Source organism: Leuciscus leuciscus (genome assembly GCF_965113295.1).
Source record: "Leuciscus leuciscus genome assembly, chromosome: 17".
NCBI classification, from domain to species: domain Eukaryota; kingdom Metazoa; phylum Chordata; class Actinopteri; order Cypriniformes; family Leuciscidae; genus Leuciscus; species Leuciscus leuciscus.
The window spans coordinates 17,399,007-17,419,449 of NC_138741.1; the positions used below are offsets into that span (position 1 = coordinate 17,399,007).

At 38.1% G+C, this 20,443-nt stretch overlaps 1 protein-coding gene across 3 annotated transcripts in view; it reads right to left on the reverse strand.

The window, feature by feature from the left end:
• The window catches only part of dlgap2a (discs, large homolog-associated protein 2a), a 156,809-nt gene that overhangs the window by 12,084 nt on the left and 124,282 nt on the right, over positions 1 to 20,443 (reverse strand). For all 3 annotated transcript variants that reach the window (XM_082143082.1, XM_082143084.1, XM_082143083.1), the window contains 6 exons: positions 18,233 to 18,426; positions 12,481 to 12,549; positions 11,673 to 11,832; positions 10,651 to 10,870; positions 2,545 to 2,604; positions 414 to 563 (listed from right to left, as the gene is read on the reverse strand). In XM_082143082.1, the coding sequence (XP_081999208.1) occupies positions 414 to 563; positions 2,545 to 2,604; positions 10,651 to 10,870; positions 11,673 to 11,832; positions 12,481 to 12,549; positions 18,233 to 18,426 (853 nt within the window). The remainder of the gene's footprint in view (positions 1 to 413; positions 564 to 2,544; positions 2,605 to 10,650; positions 10,871 to 11,672; positions 11,833 to 12,480; positions 12,550 to 18,232; positions 18,427 to 20,443) is intronic.

Below are 20,443 nucleotides of genomic sequence, written 5' to 3' on the forward strand. Positions count from 1 at the left end.
GACCTATCAGCCTGCGCCATCTAGAGTTTCATGCCAGGTTGGTATTAAACCTGGACGTTCCCTCATTGTTTGCATAGTCAGAAGTATGGTAAACGCATGTAGTATTTAGTTGTTATAATACAGAGTTGTTATTGTAAACTAAAACTAAAACTATTAAAATTTGTATTCGGGTAACTGAAATAAAGCTAAAATAAAATATTAGATGAAAAACGTAAACTTAAAAAATAAATTTAAGTTGAAGTACTAAAATTACAAAAATAAATAAATTTAAAAAAATGTAAAGCTATGTAAGATTTTTATAAAATGAATAGAAAAAACATAAAATCACACAACAAAATTACAAAAAATTTACATTAAAGCTTATAATAAAATAATAAAAAGCTAATAAATAATACTACAATAGCACTGTCCACCTCTGGCCAGCTGTCCCTCGTGGTAGGCATCCTGCGTGGACTCTGTGCTGCTCTGCGCTGTGATGGAGATGAGGGGTTTCGAGGTGGAACGAGGGGGCACGGGTGGAGGGGTCCTCTTATAGGTGGGTGTACTGGGTGTGTAGGTGACCGCTGTTAGAGGGAGAGGTTTAAAGTCAAATATCTCCTGTATATCAACATGATGGTACCAAATATTCAAGATCGGAGGTAGACCAAATGTAAAACTTTAAGAAACGGCCAACACCAAATTAATCGGCAACTATTCTGAATATTGAACATATTGTAGTACAAAAATCTTTAGCGCTGATAACTCATTCAAAATGTGTCATAAATGAGTCTACCGACGTAATTATAGCTAGTTATATATATACATAATTATAACAAAAACTCCCTCTTCATTAATAAGGGAGAAAAACAGTGAGAAATGGCACTCTGATTACTCTTGTAAACAGACTGTGAACCCTGCCATGCGTTCTGATGAGCAAAAGGTTATCCACAAATCTTTTTCTGCTCTAATCCACACAGCTGGACCAGGCAGATAAATGGATCTTGGATTTGGATGCGTCCTCTAATTGAGTTAAGTGTTTCGAGGAGAAAGTGAAATATGCACAACCATTCAAAAGTTTGGGGTCAGTCTGTTTTTGTTTTCCTTTCTTTCTTTTAAAAAAAATAAATTGACAGAAAAGACATTTAAAATGTATTCATCAAAGAATCCTGAACAAAATGTATTAAACCCTGCTAAACCACGTCTCATCACATCAGCCAGCTTTAAAAAGTCACAGAAAGGTCATGTGAACAACTGAATCAGAAAGACTGCTTGAATGAAAGAGAGATAAGGAGAGATTGAAAGAGAAAGATGGATCGTATAAAAAAGTGGTAGTGGAAGAGAGAGCGAGGGAGCGAGAGAGAGAGAGAGAGAGAGAGAGGGAGTGAGAGAGAGAGAGAGAGCGAGGGAGCGAGAGAGAGAGAGAGAGAGAGAGAGAGAGAGAGAGAGAGAGAGAGAGAGAGAGAGAGTGAAGGGCCGAGAATGAATGAGAAAGGAGAAGGAGAGAGCGGAGTGATTCAGCAGCACTGGTACAAAAATAGATGTTACAGCCAAACAAATAACGCAACAGGGACTCATAACTCTCTCTGTGCCGCCTGTTTTATCAAATGAGCTAAGAGTGATGACACCGTGCTTTCATCGTTACGAAGAGAGAGGAAGGGAGGAAGGGGGAAATGAGAGAGAACGAGTTTGTGAGAGTGCTTCACACTGACTAAACTAGTGATTACAAGGTTGCAAAAGAACAGTGTTAAAGTTAGTGACACTCATCTTGTTTTAAGTTTGATGCACTCAAGAATCATTAGACAGCTGTAAATGGTGAAATTTAGGCAAGGGAGACCTGACCAATCACAATTCAGTATCCAAATACCACAGTGACATCACTGTCAGTTAGAATATGAATGCTGAACATTCTTATCAATAGTCTGGAGAGTGCAAAAGTCGGGTCCCGGAAGTAAACATTTTTTTGGACAGTGGATTTTTTGTTTTTGTTTTGAAGCCATCAGTCCGCAATAAATAAATAAAATAATTGATTGATTATTAAATGATTCCTGGTGAAAAGCGATATAACCCATGATCCTGCAAGAAAATCCACCAGAAATTTTCCACCAATCAGAGAACAACAAATCTTGCCAAAATAATTCTTCATGGAAGTGTGTGGGAACACTCCCAAGAATTATTTTGACTAATTATTTTGGCACCATGAATGGCATAGTCTATCTTTATAATCAACATCTTTAAATCAAAAGTTTTTATATTTATCCATGGTTTTTACTTTGATTATATCATTCATAATAATTCATGGGATTATAAGTCTTTCCCTCATTAAAGACTTTTTATTTATTTAATTTTTGCTTCAAATTTACGTTTGTAATGCTGTGATTCACCTCTTAGCTGGTTAGTTTGGTTTGTGGCTTTTAACTCTTAAACAAAGGCTGTTTTAAAATTCAGAATAGGCACAATGATATACAGTATTTGATTAAGTTGATGCAGGTACTTGAACATGAACCCTATTGAAGGATGAATTATGCTGAGTTAAAGCTATAATGTAAAGATGAGTGGTGTCTGTACCTGGTGGCTGTTGGGAAGGACGGTCCACACTGCCTGAAGAAGGGAGATGGAACTGAATTCCTATAAGCAAACATACACATAAACCTTTTGAAGCCAGACCACACTCACACACAGACATACAGACACAAACATACAGTACATACATACATACAACATTTTGAGCTCAGTACACATACATCAAAACTGAATTTTGCATCATGGGATTGACAGGTAAACAGGTAGTTTACAGTTAGAAAATAAAAATTAATAACAAAACACCTGATGAAAAGTGATCATCTTTTGAATAATAATAATAACAATAAAAAAATCTTCCACTGTGTATTTAAGAGACCACATACATCAGACCCAAAACCACACAAAAAAATAAAAAAATAAAAATCACTCAACCTAAACTAAACATCTGTGTTTTAGTCAGAAAGCTAAAAAGTTTAGAAATGAAATCATAATGTTGAAACTGAATGCTGCAATCTCATGAAAACTGCATGAGTTCAGTGCTGCTTCCAGAACCTTCTGATCACTTGTTCTTTTGTGTAATGTCACATTGAATGATTTGCAATTACATCTAAAGTGTTACTGCTTGTGGTAATTTGATCAGCTATAAACTTGTCTACCTGTAGGGCCTTTATTATAGGAAATTAATATTATTATTACATCAGATCAAGTAGTATAATAAGGCTTACAAACAAAAGGATGCGTACATGTGAGAACTGAGCAGAGAGAGGTACTGTAGCTTACAACAAAGTGTTTAAAAACACCCCTGGTTCAGAGTCCACTATGCAACGGCCTAAAACAGTTGATGTTCTGATGTAAAAGTTCTTGTTTTATTATTTAATGAAATTAATAACATTCACTTAGTTACAGATCATCATGATTGCAGACATTTAAGTTGATCTCAGAAAAACCAACAATCAGCTGACAGAAGTGAAGATACAGAGAGATAAAGAGGCTCGTTTTCACATGGTTTTTCAGGCTTCAAGATCTCTGTGGTTAATATTCGAAACCTTAAAGTCCAGGTGGTTTCATTCTGAAATTTTGAAGCCATTAGGAAAGAGAGAGAAAAAAAAAATCACAGTGGCACAACAATATTGAGGCTGGGTGGTTAAAAGCCCACATTCATGAGCCAGACAAGGCACACAATGCACAAGCAGCCAATGAAATGTGCAGTACCAGGAAACCCCTCAAAGAAACACTGCTTTTACTACACTTAAATGACCCATAAGGCTCTGTCAGGTATTTCCAACCCACTGAAAAGACTTGCAATGACTTAATATAGTGGGGATGGGACCAATGAGCATCTTAATGTGTTTATTTGTTTTGCTACAGTCAGTTTTGTCCTGCACTTTAAGCACCTGTGGGTCTGTTCTAGATATGCATGTAAAACCCACTTTTATTACTTAAGAAATAGCTCTCCAGCACAGCAGAGGGCAATGTGTGGACAATGCTTAAAATAAGGCCTGAGAGCTCCGGTATGAATAAAGGAAGACCTGTTAGCAATGGCTAAATCCCAATGCGCATGCTAATTGTATGATATAGTATATAAGATAAAGATTAGTGTCCACTGAATCACAAAATTGCATACTATTTCTAGTGAATGTTCAAAATATGCATCTGCCTGTGCTTTGTAGGTTAATATTTCCCACAACCTCTTGCGCTACACAAGAAAATCGTGGTCGCCGTTTGTAATGACTCTTTGATGCTGTATTAAGACCATTTTATGACCATACTGTATACATAGTTGTGGTATGCGAACTGGGAATTAGCCAAGATTTCCATTCTAACATTGAATATTTACAGATTAAAGATATGATGCCAAATTTAATTTGTAGGGAAACACATTTAAAGTCTTTATAAGCTTTTAAAACCACCCAATATTTGCACTGTTCTCAAAACTCACTGTAAATGTCTGTCAGTTGGCTGGCTGACTAACAAAAAAGCAGAGAGCCCTGAAAGTCCAGGCTTTAAATAAATAAACAAGCAAATAAATCTAAACATAATTAGATGCATTAGCTACAACCACTTGATTAAAAAATACTTTTCACTACTACTAATAATGTAAAACTGCAATCTCAACTACATTAACTACTTCAAGAACTACTTCAGTTTTAGTATGACTCTGTCATACTAATTAGATGTAAACTGTTGCTAATAATTAGAATGCTAATAGTTTATCACTGTATCCGGTTTCAAAATTTCCTCTGATTGTCAGATACAAGGTCATTGCATTACATTTGTCGATACAAACCAAATCTTAATTGTTAGAGATTGCCTTTTGTATTTTCTTTAGTACCCTGATATTCCCTCGCATACATGTACATAATATTCTTAATAATACAAACAGACTGCTGATTTGACATTAATAGCTTCAGTCACCATATCGGCACAAATAAACTGGCATCTTGTTTTGAAGATGGGGAGCTCTCATAGCAGTTAATGAGAGCTGCGTGTGTCATGTTATTCATATTTGCAGGAAAGATCACTGGATACAATAGGCTGTACATTTAAAATAATACACGGAATCACTGGGGAATATATTATATGTGGAAATAATAAGGATGCACAGTATTTTGTATCTCATTTATAATAATAGGTGTGGATTTGCAAGATTAGCATCGATTTGTAAGATAATTAATTTTGTTTAAAAGGTTACAACTAACTGTACAAGTATACCAGTTACCTCAAAGTGCGTGTTTATACCACAGGTCTTCATTCCTTACCCATATGCAATTTTGTGGTCTGCAGATCTATATCCCATTACACATCCCATGTTCATGTAATCCCAGCAGATTAACAGAGCGTCAAACATCAGTAACCAAATTCCTTAAATGTAATTCACCTTAAGAAATATCCATTTAATATCTGATATATTTCCACATATTATGAATATACCCAGAATCCAAAAATATCACATTCAACATGTCCTATTTCCCCACCAGATCTCTATAAGATTTGAGCAAAAAAAAAAGAACAAAAAAAAAGAAAAGAAACAGTAGTCACTTTCACAGAGTTTCGTAACATAGACGTTGTATCTTTGAAAATTTCACAGTACTAATCTGTCCTCCACTTTAACAGTGAGACTTTGGCTCTGAAGACATTGAGTAAAATGGAATAAAGGATGCCATCATTCATACCAGAGAAACAACCACTATATTACATTCAGAGAAAAAAAAGATTATTAAAATCCTTAAGATGTATACAAGCGATATGCAGTTGTTTCAGGTCTTTGGTCGACATCCACTTTATACTCTTTGTTCCATCTGAAAAAGTATTCTCCCTACCCCCCCATCCTCTCAGAGCATGACCAAGGAACAAATTTCTGGTTTAACCGGGACCAGTTCATACAGAGATTTATTTTACAGTTTACTCTGTATTTCTAAAGTTCATTGGAGAGAGAGTCTTGACTGGAAATCTTCGTTCTCTGCCAAAAAACAATCACAGTATTTACTAAAATACATTTCAGTCTCTGTAAAGCCAGAGAGTGTCCCTGGAGAGGAGTGAAGTTCAAGGTGACTCACCAGTTTTGCAGTATAAATAGGTGCTGAATATCTGAAGTACACTAATGCAGTCCCACTGCTGTCATCAGACATATTTTAGCTACAACCCCTCTCATGACTTCATCCATGCCTTAATTGTAACAATGTCTTATCCCTTCTACTTTTTCCCTTTTAACACTCTCTACTTCGCATTCTCTCTTATATAATCAAACACAAATTGGGGGAGACAGACCTGTAAACATCTTGCTACATAACCTAACAGTCTTATATTCTGTCTATAAATATTATATATGATTTTCTATTGCACACCCCGTGTAGCTCCATGCACTTTTTGGTGAGCTCAGAGTGACAGTGACATATAAGACATCACTGAATTGTTTGAGTATTTCTTGTGGTAAATTTCCATACTGGCACTCCGTGACATTGGCTGCCGGCCACGTGCTTTCCGCTGCCATCGAATCCATAGGAAATCCCTACCGGATAGTGAATGAGAAGGGCTGCTTATGGCTGCTGTTCCCTTTGGTGACCCATTATCACTTGTTTCGCTCTTAGATACGTCTAAAGCTGACTGGAGCTCCAACAGGGATAAATTGAAGGGGTGCACAGTCGCTGGGTCTATGGTAGCAAGTCCAGGTGGATTCAGCTCATGGGACGTTGGTTCATCCATGCTAGTGACTTCGGGATCAAACGTATCTGACTCAACTGAGCACAGAACGGCAGAGTAGAGAGTCTCAGACTCCAGGTGAGCTGATTCCACAGTGTCTGGATGTATTGGGAAATGTATCATTGGGTAAGGAGAATCAACATTCTGGCCTTCTTCTTCTTCAGAGCAGGACTCTGGGATGTTAATGGCACTACCTTCTTCAGCAAAAACCATGAATGTTTCCTTTTTGGACCACAAAACAAGAGCCTGAGTGTCTAGTTCATGTGCAGCTGGCTTTTGACAAGTAGGAAAATGAGGTTCAGGACTTGTTGGGTTTGATATGTCAGACTCTGTTCGGGATTCAGGCTCTGGAGTGGCAGGTTGGAGATAAATGGTGTCCAGTAGTTCTGGAAAGGGTGGTTCTTGTTCTGTAGACTCACAGGAATATTCATAGACAGTTTCTGGGGTTGGAGGATTTGGCAGAGCCAGATCTACAGGACCTGGGCTTTGAGAGCCAGAAACATTGAGCTCAAGAGATTCTAAACTTGGCCATTTTAAGTCATGAAGATTCATAGAATCTGGGGTCATTGGACTCAGGACAACAGAGTCCAATTCTAGTGATGTGAAGTCCATAGGTTCTTCGTCTGTATGACTCAACAATAATGGTTGCATGGATTCTAGAACTGACTGTTCCTGTGTAGACGTGCTACCAAGGTCCATTGTATATGGACCAGGTTGTTCCGGAGATTCTTGAGAGGGCCGATCAAGAGATTCTTGGGGGGGAGAGCCAATATCATCCGGATCCAGTTTAGGCCACTGCAAACTGGCCAGGTTCACTAGTTCTACGTTTGTGAAGTCTAAAACAATGGATTCCACATGCTCAGGAGTTGATGACTTCGTAAAGCAATACGGTTCTACCTCTGGCACTGGTTCTGGGGGATCTGGAGGAGTCATTGAGTCCGAATCTATATCAGGCCAACAAAGTGACGCCACATCAACAGGATCTGGAGGGGTAAGATTAGCAAAAGTAGGGTCATCAATCTCTGCTAATTCAGAGTTGGGGTCAGTTTGAAAAAATGGTGAAGAGGCCGAGATGTGCAGGACATTTTTATCTGCAGGTTCTGAGGGAGACATGGAAAAAACATCGGGATCAACTGGTGAGGGGCAGTTAACCGCTGCGTCTGCCGTGTTCTGTCGCACCAGTGTCTTGCTTCCTGCCTGGGTGCTGACAGACACTTGAGGAGCAGCTGTCTGGGTTTCTCTTACCCAGCTCGGTGACCAGGTGCTGTAATGTTGCGTAAAGGTGGAAAAGTTCATGTTAAAGGCTCTGAGCTCTGTGCACAGATCCTTTCTGAGATCGGCTAACTCCTTACGCATGGCTGACACATCATCCCTCCACTGCTGGCTGATGGCCAGGGCTAGATCTGCCGTCTCCTGGACACTTGACTGAACAGGGCGCGGCCTGATGGGTGCACTCGTTTTCAGCGGGGGTAACGAGGGAGACGTGGTGGGTGAGCTATTACCATAAAGGGTGCTGGATTCATCTCCTCTCCCACGGAAGCCTGTATCCCCACAGGCCATGGAGGTTAAGTCTGGCCCCTCGCTGAGTAAATTGTCCTCATTAAGCAAACCAGTGCCCTCCAGCACATCATTTCCCTCTGGAAGAAAAATATAAAAATGCCAGTGTATATAATGTGCCCAGTGGTGAGGCCAGCTGGGGATTTGTGCTGTTTGCAGGCTCCATTTAGAGTTCAACCAAACATGTGTGAGCCAAAATCAGTTTCAGGCCAGATCAGGGTTAAATCTTTTTTGTGTGAATGATGTTATCACACAGGTCAGATAAAAATGTTAACAGTCCATTGCAGGGATATGGGAATTAATTATTTATAAGAAAAAGAGAAGTATGTACACACTTTAAATGGAAGGGCTTTGTAAAATTGTACAAATTGTTTTGAGGTTTGCTCAGTATGCAACAAACGCAATCTCAACTCCCTGTTTTTAGGTGACGGGAGCTAGTTATTGTGAGTTATTGTGATCACGCTAGCAAATAGATCCCATTTTGACTCACAGCTCTGTTATTACTCTGCCTTCTCACTCCATACGTTATTTGCATATTCATCTCTCAAAGCACAAAACAGAGAACTGAAGCCTGAGGACACCTGCAGGGGATAATAACAACGGCATCTCATAGAGCATTACCAGGTCCCTCTGACAGAGCAGGTCTGTGCTTTGTGCCTTGAAAGGAGGCAATTGCGAGCAAAAGCTTTCCGTTTCTTTTTTTTTGTGTGTGTGTGTCTCAACAAAGCAGGTATGAACCCTATTGAACATGAGCGGTCCAATGACCAGGTCTTTACTGGGGGAATCATTGTCTTCAACCGGTACCTCGACACACAAACAGCCAAATTCAAACAAAAAATTAGCTCATTGCTTTATCAATAGTTTAACACATGCAATTTTTGTGATCAGTGATTGTATTCTTTGAAATATTCCTTGCCCAGTCACTGTTGCAAAATATATATGAGACTTACTATAATGGATTTAGTCAAATTAAGCTCAAAATCAAGTGTTTTTAAAGAGATTCCCTTTGTGAGAAAGCCAATATTGCTCGTTATACTGCAAGCATATTTCAGTGAGAAGGCAGTGCAAAAAAAACGCCAGAGCATATTTACTACATATTTTCTGTCAAAATGTTTTGGCCTTAATTCACAATAACACTTAATTATATTTATTTAGGAGGCTTGTTTCACCACTGACCCTTAAACCGCCTGAAAACTCAAACGCTCAAGCACGGCTTCAGTTGCGGACCCTGTAGGAGAGAGAACTCAAAACTGATACGTTTAAAACCAGCTTCCACAGCCGGAAGAGAAAGTGAGAGGGAAAGAGAGAGAGAGAGGTAGAGACTAGGAGATGTGCGAGAGTGAGAAACAGAAAGCCCACAGAGTGACAATCATCCGACTGAGAAACATTTTGGGATCGCAATACACACCACCTTGTGTCTCCATCATTGTTTTTCACCCCCTCCCTGTCTGTTAGCCAAGAGTCAACTGAGGCAGAAAATAGGACAAGGTAGAGATCCAAATTGAAAATCTTGAGAGACAAAACACACAGTGGAAGAATAAAAAAGGTCATATCTTAATTTGGACACAATATTACAAAAAAAAAAATTGGATGTTTCACTTTTCACCATTTTATTTTTTGCCACAATATTTGGGGATTGAATTCAATAGGGTTCATATTCTTATGCTCTGAGGCACACCAGCACTTACCTCTGGGTTTTGAAGCCTTACACAAAACAATCACTCTGCAGTAAGCAGTTCACATGCATGCATGCCATGCTACATGTAAAACGATGCATTCATTCAGAAATAACCATTTGAACAGCTTTTCCACTGATCTGAATCTAACTGGGAAACACCATACTCTTCAATGCTTTCATAGGGTTCAACATTTACGCTCTTAATAATTAAGTCATGCAAATTTTATATTCATGAAATTCATGAAATTATGTAATCACTGAGCTAAGCACTTTTGTTTTCAAACTGACATTTTCTTAATTAAATTGCTCATTCATCGTTTTGAAGGTTACAATTGTATTACCAGAAACTGTATTCATAAAAACTGATTCAGGTATGCCTTAAAGCTTTTAAGATCAGAATCAGACTATGTAAAATCAGTAAATATGTAAAAAGTTACTTATCAGTTGGCCATTAACTTTAATAGGACATGTGAGTCAAATTGTAAATAGCAAAAGAACCGTCAATTGTAATATATATATATATATATATATATATATATATATATCATTCACAGCTTTTGAACTATTTTTGTATTGTTAAAGGCAAACCTAAGTCACTGAATACAGTAAGTAAGTTATCTGGAATACTGCTACTGCCACAACTCCTGCTTTGAGACAAACACAAGCCGAGACCAGACAAAAGTGTGCATGGTTATCCACAAGGAAAGCCCACTTACCTGTGGTCGACCTGATGGTGGAGGTTACAGTTGATGATGTCATGGAGGGGACGCAGTCATCGTCCTGTGAGAATCCAGCCTGGATGGCTCGCAGGTAACTGTGGCTGCGTGTCCTGAAACAGCCCGGCAAGTCCAAAGCATCCATTGCCTGAGACTCCACCTCGCTGAACACGGATTCACACACCGACTCAAACTGTCCATTAACCTCGGTCTCGCTCACCTGCAGAAACAGAAAAACCGAGTCAATATATCTCAGCATGTTTCTTCTAACCATCCACCCTTACTTTTTTCATCTGGCTGCTTTCTTCCATTTTCATGGCTTTATTTGCTGTTAGGCCTATGTTTATCCCTCAGTCCCAGTGTTCAGTCTAATCTTATCTACACAGGACTGTACAGTACGTGAGATAAAAATTGTGATATTGTCACGGCAGAATCTCTGCAGATCAAACATTAAGTCTTCCTGCAGAAGACGGAGGAAATGAAATGCTTTCTTTAAATCCTTCCCATTCCTGAGCAATAACTGGTTAGATCGACTTGAAAAATCTGAGATGAGCATCTTTGTGATAAAGCGATATATCTAGTCAAGCTGAACTTGCCTGATAGGATTCTTACTAGCCATCAGATTCCCATTTAGCAATCTCTAAAATCCAAGATTGCCATCAAGTTCCATTGAAAGGGAATTATCCTCTAATGACCACAGCAAGCCACTGATGGTGCTTAGAAATCCAGAGCGAGCGAGCGTGTGTGCAAAATGAGGGTCCGAAGAAATAAAAACCATGTTGTAAGACCTCAAGACAAATCAATACAACCCACATTACTTTACTTTCAGAGAGATTTAGATGTTAGAGGCTGATAAATCTGGCTATTTAGAAACAGACAAACACGATAACACTATATTGTATATAAATGGGAAAATGGGGCCTAAATCCTCCGTAAGTGTTGTATTTTTCTGCACTGTTGACGAGTGTGAAAAACCCTAGATTACTTTAAGCTATGTGAAGCCGAGCAGATGTGATTCTCACCTGGCTGACTTGGCTGACGCAACTGGCCTGGCTCAGGGTGCTGACCGCTCTCATGTAGCTCTGGTTCCTGGAGCGGAACTTCGGCGAGTTGTAGTTGGGAGATGGTTCCAGTGTGATGCTGGGATGGATTTCCCTAGAGGTCTGAAGATGGTAGCTTTGACTATACAGTGAGACATGCAGTGAAGATGACAATGAAAGGAAGAGAAGGTAATAAAAAAGAAAGTGAATTATATACTCTATCTATCTATCTATCTATCTATCTATCTATCTATCTATCTATCTATCTATCTATCTATCTATCTATCTATCTATCCATCCATCTACCTATCTTATCATCTAATAACAACTAAGGATTAATACATAAAGGATCATGTAACAACTTTTACATAATTTATCTATTTCATTTACAGCCATCCTCTCTTTCTGATTCAATGCAAACTAAAAATGGCATTTCGATTGGCTGTGCTGAAGCATCCAATCAATGCCGGAAAATTAAGCACAATGCAAATTAGAGGCTACTTAATGAGCCACTGTACCTGTGCAATACTCAATACTACCAAGAAAAAATACAACATCACATGACTCCCCAAAAGAGAAAGACAGAGGAAAGGAAAAAAAGAGTAATGCTATTTCACAAAAGTTACTCAAAATACCTTTAAAGAGATTGTATAAAGAGTTATAAAATTAGTTTTGAGTTGTCTTTACTGAATAACTTTTATATAATGACTTTTATTGTCTAAGCATGCATCAAAGTCTACACTACCTTTGCAAGTTTTGAGCAGCTAAGTGTGTGTCTGCTCATATTCACCTTAAATCTGCGGTGATATTGGTGAGGTATTTGACCATGTCCCGGCTTGACTTGTCCAAACGGTACGAGCTGTGAACAGAGGTGAAAGACTTTTAAGGGTTGAAAGAAGGATTGAATGACACACCAACAAGTTGATTAGAAAATCTAAATGGTGAAAGTAACAGTTAATAAAATAGTTTCAAACTCTGGTTGTGTCTGTCGGAGTTTGGGATTAGTTAAATAATCTTTCCTGCACAATTCACACTGCAGCTATTCCCCTCTAGGAATATAATCACACTTTCTCCCACTCTCTCTCAACTCCAATCTCCTGAGATCTGCAGAAATGTGCACACAAACACATTCCTGAACCCTCAGTGTAGATCGTGGTGACATTTCTGCTGTGAGATTCTGCTGGACAAGTAAGAAACAGACCACACAAGCAAAGCTCAAATGATTACCATTCAGCTATTGTTTAGTTGCTGGAGAGCCAACTGACAAAACCAAGGCTCATTCGAATCTGAGATCTTAGTAAGAAAAGATGGTTGGAGTGTTTGCTGATGAAGTTACAGAGCGTGAAGAGACTCTTCAGGACGCAGGGACGGATTTGACGCTGCTGTTGGTGATGCTTGAGCTCGGAGCTCTAAAAATCAATACAATCAATGTGTCCCCCTCGGTTTGCACGGTGTGAGTCCTTCTCTGCTGCTGCGGGGGACATTTCTAAGGCTCTGCCTCATGCTGTAACTACAACACACTTTGAACCTCCACAGTTAAACTGCAGAGGGCAGATGTTCAGCATGTGTAAGCTCATCTCTGCAGGGAGTTTCATTAGAGCTGTATCACGTATTAAGTTATTTTGAATCTTTTTTTAAAAAGAAGAGGAAAACGATGCATTAATTTGCCAACACAATGAACTTTTCTCAATGTTCCCAGCAGGTTGTTAAAAATCTAAGCATATTACAAATATACTGGGAGATTGCAAAGGACTCTAAAGCAGTTATGAGTGGGTTGCACTCATTTCATGGTGCCATTCGAGACCACTGCACTTTACAGTGCTGTATTGAACTGATGATCTTAACACTGATTGGTGATGAGCTCAGTGTATCTTTTCATTTTGCTGAGCTTCTGCTAGCTGTGTGTCGTCAGCACCCTCTTACAGTCTTCCTATATTCTCTGGGGATTTCCAACAGCGGGTCTCGGCCACGCAGAGATAAATGATGCTGTTTTAAGTGATCAGCTTGCATGCACTCTAAAAGCTTAGCATGCTTTGATATGTTGTCACTGCATCATGATATCCCTTGCCCTGCCAAATCTGCACTGTTCCATCAGAATGTACTGCTGTTCTTTCCTTAGTGGAAAATGTAGCATTCGATCTGTTCTAAAACATAGTGAGCCAACCTCCAGCATTTTACTGTTTGTAAGACTGCAAAGTTGTTCTAAAAGGATTGGCTAAAGATATTGCAACATTTTATACCTTTTAAAATGGAAAAACAAAAACAAATTATAAATGCAATTTTTATAATTAAAAACATAAAAAAATTAATAAAGTCAAATCAATGGGCAAATCAAGGCTCCAAAAATATAGAAATATATTGACAGACTCTGTATATTTTTGGAGCCGTGGTGTTCCGACTTTTATTTATGTGTTTACTATAATTAATAACATAACAGAGACAATATTGGGTAAATATATATAGGGTACAACAGGGCTAAAGGCACAACGGGGTAAAAAGCACATTTGACTTTATTCTCTTTTAAACCCCAAACCTCTTTTAAATTCTGCTCAGTACTTTTCTTTTGTACATTTTGTACTTTTAGTACTTCTCAGTACCAACCGCTTTTGATTTTTTCTTTAATTTGGCTGATTCTTGACGCGATCGCTAACAGCAATGCAAAGTTGATTGTGCGCTAATTTGATCTAATATTTGATGTTTTTAAAAAATGTTTTTAAAAGATTTATGTAACAAATGAGAAGTGCTAAAAAATATTGTCTATATCTTGTTAATGTTTTTTTGTTTTTTTAGGTAATTAAAGCAACAGTTTTTCAATAATGGAAGGATATGTAAAAGTATGGTATTTGGGGTAAAAGGCACCCCTGCTGTTGGGGCTAAAAGCACGATAATTAATATGATAATAAATAGCTGCCTGACTTTTCCTTTGGTTGACATAACATGGTAAGATTCAGATGGTAAATATATATCAAATTGGGTGTCTACCTTAGAGATAATCACCATATTTATAATGAAATCATAGTATTTAAAAATATGATATTAATCATTTCATGTGAATAAAATATCATCTGTATTTTCTACTACTGTAAAGCTTTATTAAATTATTGAGAGAATGCTTTCAGAATCTTTTTTTTTAAATAATTTTGTTTCTGTATTATTTTAAATGAACTTATTTTAATGACAGTATATTTTTTGTACAAAAATGAATTATTTTATTTATCAAAATAAACCAAAAATAGTACAAACTTTGCTAAAGTGATTGTTTTGAACAAGTATTAACTTAGACATTATTAATGCCTTTGTCACTTGATCCTTCAGAAATGATTCTAATATTCTGAATAAGTGCTCAAAGTTTTTTTTATTATTAATGTTGAAAACAGTTGTGCTGCCTAATATTTTGTGAACACCACTATTATTTAAATTAAGGATTCTTTGATGAATAGAAAGTTCAGAAAAACAGCATTTTTTAGAAACATAATTTTTCATGTAAGAATGCAAAAGTCTTTACTGTCCCTTCTGAGCAATGTAATATGTCCTTGTTGAATAAAACTATTAATTTCTTTAAGTGCAAGGTTTTGAAACAGAGACATTTGCTGCTTCCGAAAGCTTAGGCGGCTGATTTGCCTTGCTGCCTTAATCAGGCATGACTATGAAGGCAGCGTTTGCGCATGAAGATACTTCACAAAACTGATTTCAGACAAACTTCAGAGACAGCGTAAAGTTTTAATGATCTACAACAAAATAGAGAGAGCTTTGGTGATAACTAAGCGAATATTTAATTACTATAACAGTAATTTCACGCAAGAAATTACATCAAAAGTGGGACAAATATTGGTACAAAATGTTCATTTACACAAACTGACCACCAACCGCATATTGTCAGATGCCATATTTATTTTTTAGCTGAACTGTCACGGGATTGAATGCTCAGGATTGTGGGATATCAAAGGCAGAAAATTATTCATCTATGCTGTTTTCAAAAATCCATTAGATAAAGGTATCTCAGTAGACAGGATACTTTGAGTAGAGCAATCACTGAATTCAGACCTGTCTTATTGCCGTCCTACCACTGTATTCGGACGCAGCCATTGAGTCCAGCGTATCAGTAATCTAAAATCAGTAAGGGCAATCAGAAATGCTTAAGCATGCATCACACAAGATGGAAGATCAACAAGAGCATATTTAGGCAGATTGCTGGCCTACAACATCATCCTGCACATGTTGTTTGGAGCTGATCAGATGGCCTGTTGAATCTTAAGCTTGTCTTCTCAAGTCTGATTTTCATAACAGAAAGCAACAGTGGGTGACTCATTTCCTCTAGATTCAATAGCTCAGTTTGGATAGACAATAAGTGCCAGAACACGGCCTAACATTTAGTTTGTTTGTGCAGAATCATTTCTTGAGTGACTGCTGAGACGTGGACCAAAGGATCTCCAAAAGGAATGAGCATTCATTTTAGATCACAGTGAACTCATACTAAACTAACAGAATGAGAGTTTAACACAATGATATCACAGTGGTCTCATATGGTGAGTTCACAGCATGAGTGCACTGTGAACTCACATTGTGATCACAGTTTGCGTGTATCCCGTAAGTTCACAGTTTGAGCATATAGTGAGTGGGCTGTGACCTCACATTGTGACCACATCAGTATCCTGGGAGCTCATGGTGAGATCACTGTGAGATTAAATGGTTGACTGGGTTGGCTTTCTGCTGCGCATGAAGAAAGTTTTACAGATAAATATATTCTTCTTGGTAGAGATTAATTTCAACACGTTTAAACATAAATCACAGTCACGTACTTAAAGTCCCCCTGTGGTAAAAATCCAGCTTTTAATGTTGTTTATATGTCTATGTGGTGTTTTAAATAAGCTTTAAGACAAACCATGTGCAAATTCATGTCAACACCATTCTGAGTATTTTCTCCTTAAAACTGCAGTGAACCAAAGACAGTCTCAAAAACACAGTTTTGAAATTGCTGATGTTTCTGACGTCACAAACTACCTTGTTACCAATCAGGTCAACGTGTGATCGTCAATGAGTAGATCTCTGAACTGGTGCGAGTGAGTGGAGGTGAGGCTAATTTGCATATCCATAGAACCGTGTAAACTAAATGAGGCAAGGGTGTAGAGGTACATTCAAGCTATTTTAAGGCATGAAGAATTTTTTTTCAAGGAAAAAACTTTTGTAAACTTTTTGTAATTTTGACGATCAAAGATGAGTTTTAAGGGATCAAATTATTGGGGGACTTTAAGACAGATTTTAACACTTTTTATACTTAGATCTAATCATCTTACCCATAAAGATATGAATTGCTTCTTTTCTAAAAATGGCAACAAAAAACAACTCTCTGGAGAATGAATGAGGTCTACTTTTATTAAAGGGACTGTGAAATTCTTAAAAGTAGCCAGTGCTAATAATTTCTTACCTGAATGTGACGCTAACTTACAGTGTAGCTAGAAATAATGGGACACATCTTTATGTGGAATCCCTGCCACCTTACAATCTTAATACTGTATAAATATACTTTTTCATGAAACATGATGAATGCACTGTTCCATAATACATGATGAATGCACTGTTCCATGCACCTACTCAAGGGAAGAGCTCATTTGATGTGCTACACTCTCTTTCATTAGATGTACTTTGAGAGAGGCAGTCTTGCCAAATTTATAACATCATGTTTCAGAGCTCTGCATAATGGTGTACAGCCCCTGTAATACAGAGCAGAAAATAATCCTCACGTCTGGGGGAGAACAAAGGCACCAGGTGGTATTGTGCGAGAGAGCGAGTGCAGTGTAACAGGAATATCCCAAATTCAATGCTGGCAGAAAATGGTACAATATCTGGAATGTTTACAAAAACTAGGATAAAAATATTCAAAACTTTAACTTCTTAGTGTGCTTGAAATGTATACACGTGAAACCAAAAGAATGTGACTTTTTTTGTTCGCAGATATTCCTGAAAGTTTAGCTTATTTATGATGTATATTTAGCATCTGGCATTCAATATTCAGTGCCTGACATGACCAGCAGACTGTAGAAGGCTCTTGACTTAGTCAGAGATGTCTGACTCACACTTGCTTTCTATAATAAACAGGATTGCTTTTTGATATGAAGAACGCAGATGCAGAGAGTTCAGTTGCAGCAGGTGTCAGTGTGTACTGAATCACTTTCAGCAGCTTATATGATTATATGCGTGTTTGTCATCTTAATTGCTTCAATTTTTCACTCAAATGTACCGGTATTGCTAAATGCCGGTTTCAAGAGGTAAACCAGCCTGTCCCGTTTTCATACCGAGAGAGTCTATAATGTTCAATCTGTGATGTGACTGCAAATCTTTCATGATGGCTCATAAAAACTCATTTGCATATTCAACAAAAAGGATCTCACATGTCGCAGAATGTGGGCCTCTGTGATTGGGGATAAATAACTGGTTAATGATTGCATGCCTGTTTCCTGCTTTATGACTTTGTGCATTAATCACTCTAATCTCTGATTAGATGGGCTTTCTAATGAGATTCATGGGCTGATCAAAGTTCCTACCTCTGGTCTGAAAGTTGTCTCTGCAGCACGGATTTGACGAGCGCGTCGGGTCGCACGCTTTTCTGCGGGGAGTTTTTAGGGCTGCCGTCAGAGTCTCCGCTGTCCTGATCGCCCATGGCTTTAACATAACTGCTGCTCCGCATCCTTCTGCATGGGATCTCCTCATCTCTCCCTCCCCATTCATCCTGAGGGACCTGTGCGTACACACATACTGTTTTCATATAACAGATATATAATCATAAGTTATTAAAGCATAGACACACCTACCCCACATAAATACATATTGTCAAAAAATACTGCATGTTGGACAGAAGGATAAGAAAGATAGAGTTGTTAGAAAATCTGTTCCCTAGTACCTCTGTTCACCTACTATTTGTTAAGAAAAAAAACCTTTTTGTTTTTGACCCTTTTCTGTCAAGGCTCGGGTTTGATCGCTCTTTTTGTTCTCTTTTCTCGTTTTATTTCTGTCTCTTCCGCATGTGACCGTGCTCAGCTGATCGCATTCTGCAATTAGCCTGTTTGCCTCCTGGAAATCTCTGGTCTTGGACAGTTCTCCTGGTTTTGACCATTAGACCTGGTTCTTCTGGTTTTGGAGTCTGGGTTATCAGTACACTGCTTGTCTGCTTGGACTGTCTTGCCATTCTGATTATCAGCCTGATCTAAACTGTGAGCTCGGATAGGCCTCTTGTTTGATCTCTCTGTTCGTCTGACCTCGACTCTCGCCTCACGATTGGATAATATATATGCTGATGGACTGATCTGGATTTCGACCCCAGCCTGTTTGACTTTCCCTTTGCCCACAGCCCAGAGTTGGTTCTGAGAACTTTAAGTGAAAATGGAGCATCTTAAAAAGTAGATATGTCTGTTTACGAAGCAGTCAGCAAGACCAAGAAAATAAGAACAGCGTATGCAGTAAACGGCCGGATGCTCATTAAAACAGAGTCCAACACAATTCATTGCCAACACCGCTAACATGGTGACATTGTCACGACTGTTATCCATCACCTATACTGGCTGACATTTAATTCTTGGCACTTTCCCCAAGAACATCTTCACAGAAACCACTTATCACAGACTATCTTTACATGTGGACAGTGACTGAGTAATATTACCATTGTTGTCATGATCTCTCTTCTTGTGAATGGACAATGTCTCATTGAGATCTGATAAGTGACTGAACGATCACATGTCAGAAACAAGGCACTGACACATTTAGGATGTGTCATTCTTTCACACTAGCAGAGAACAATTTTGTCACCTAGCAACCGTTCTCATCCTCATAACCTTCATAACACTACTTTACATTAGTACTCTGAAAACATCCTCTTAGAACAACACATCTCCACATTTTTATAGGCCAAGAGATGAATTCATTATAAAATAGTGACAGAAGAACTCTACAGTGCTCTAACAGCAATAGTTTTTACTCCTGTTGTTCAAAACTCTTTTTTCAGTGGAACATAAAAGGAGGATCTGGAAGAACTGTGCTGGTCACTCTTTTCCATGTCACTACATTGAACGGAGACCGGAGATTTCAAAGCTTTCAAAAGGAACTCAAAATCACCATAAAAGTGATCCATATGACATTCCAAGTAATTCTATAGGTTTGAATAAAAAGCAATCTTAAATTTAATTTGCTATTCAATGAAGATCTTCTTGGAACATTCATAAAAGTTCAAACAATTTATACTATTCAAAAGTTTGGGGTAAGATTTAAAAAAAAAGAAGAAATTAATACTTGTGACAAGCAAGGCAGGTGGCGTGACTGATAATGAGCGTCACCTGCGCACCGCACCTTCCTCGTATCTCTCACAGAGGAGCTACGGAAGCATAAAAGGAGGGCCGTCGACAGTGAAGGACGAAAGAGGACCAGGCCTGGACTTTACATTACGTTTTGTTTATGTGTGTGCAGCAGTCGTCCCTGAGGGGCTATCGCTTTTACTTTCATTTTGTTGTTTGTTTATTTTGGAATTAATTAAAGTATGTGAAATGTTTGCCGGTTCCCACCTCCTTCTTCCCTTATCAACATACCTTTTTACAATACTTTTTTTTTTTTAGGTGCTGTTCTTTTGAACTTTCATCAAATAATCCTGAACTGTTTACAACATTAATAATAATAAGAAATGTTTTTTGAGCAACAAATCAGCATATTAGAATGACTGGATTAATGATGCTGAAAATAAACCTTTGTCATTACATGAATAAATGTAA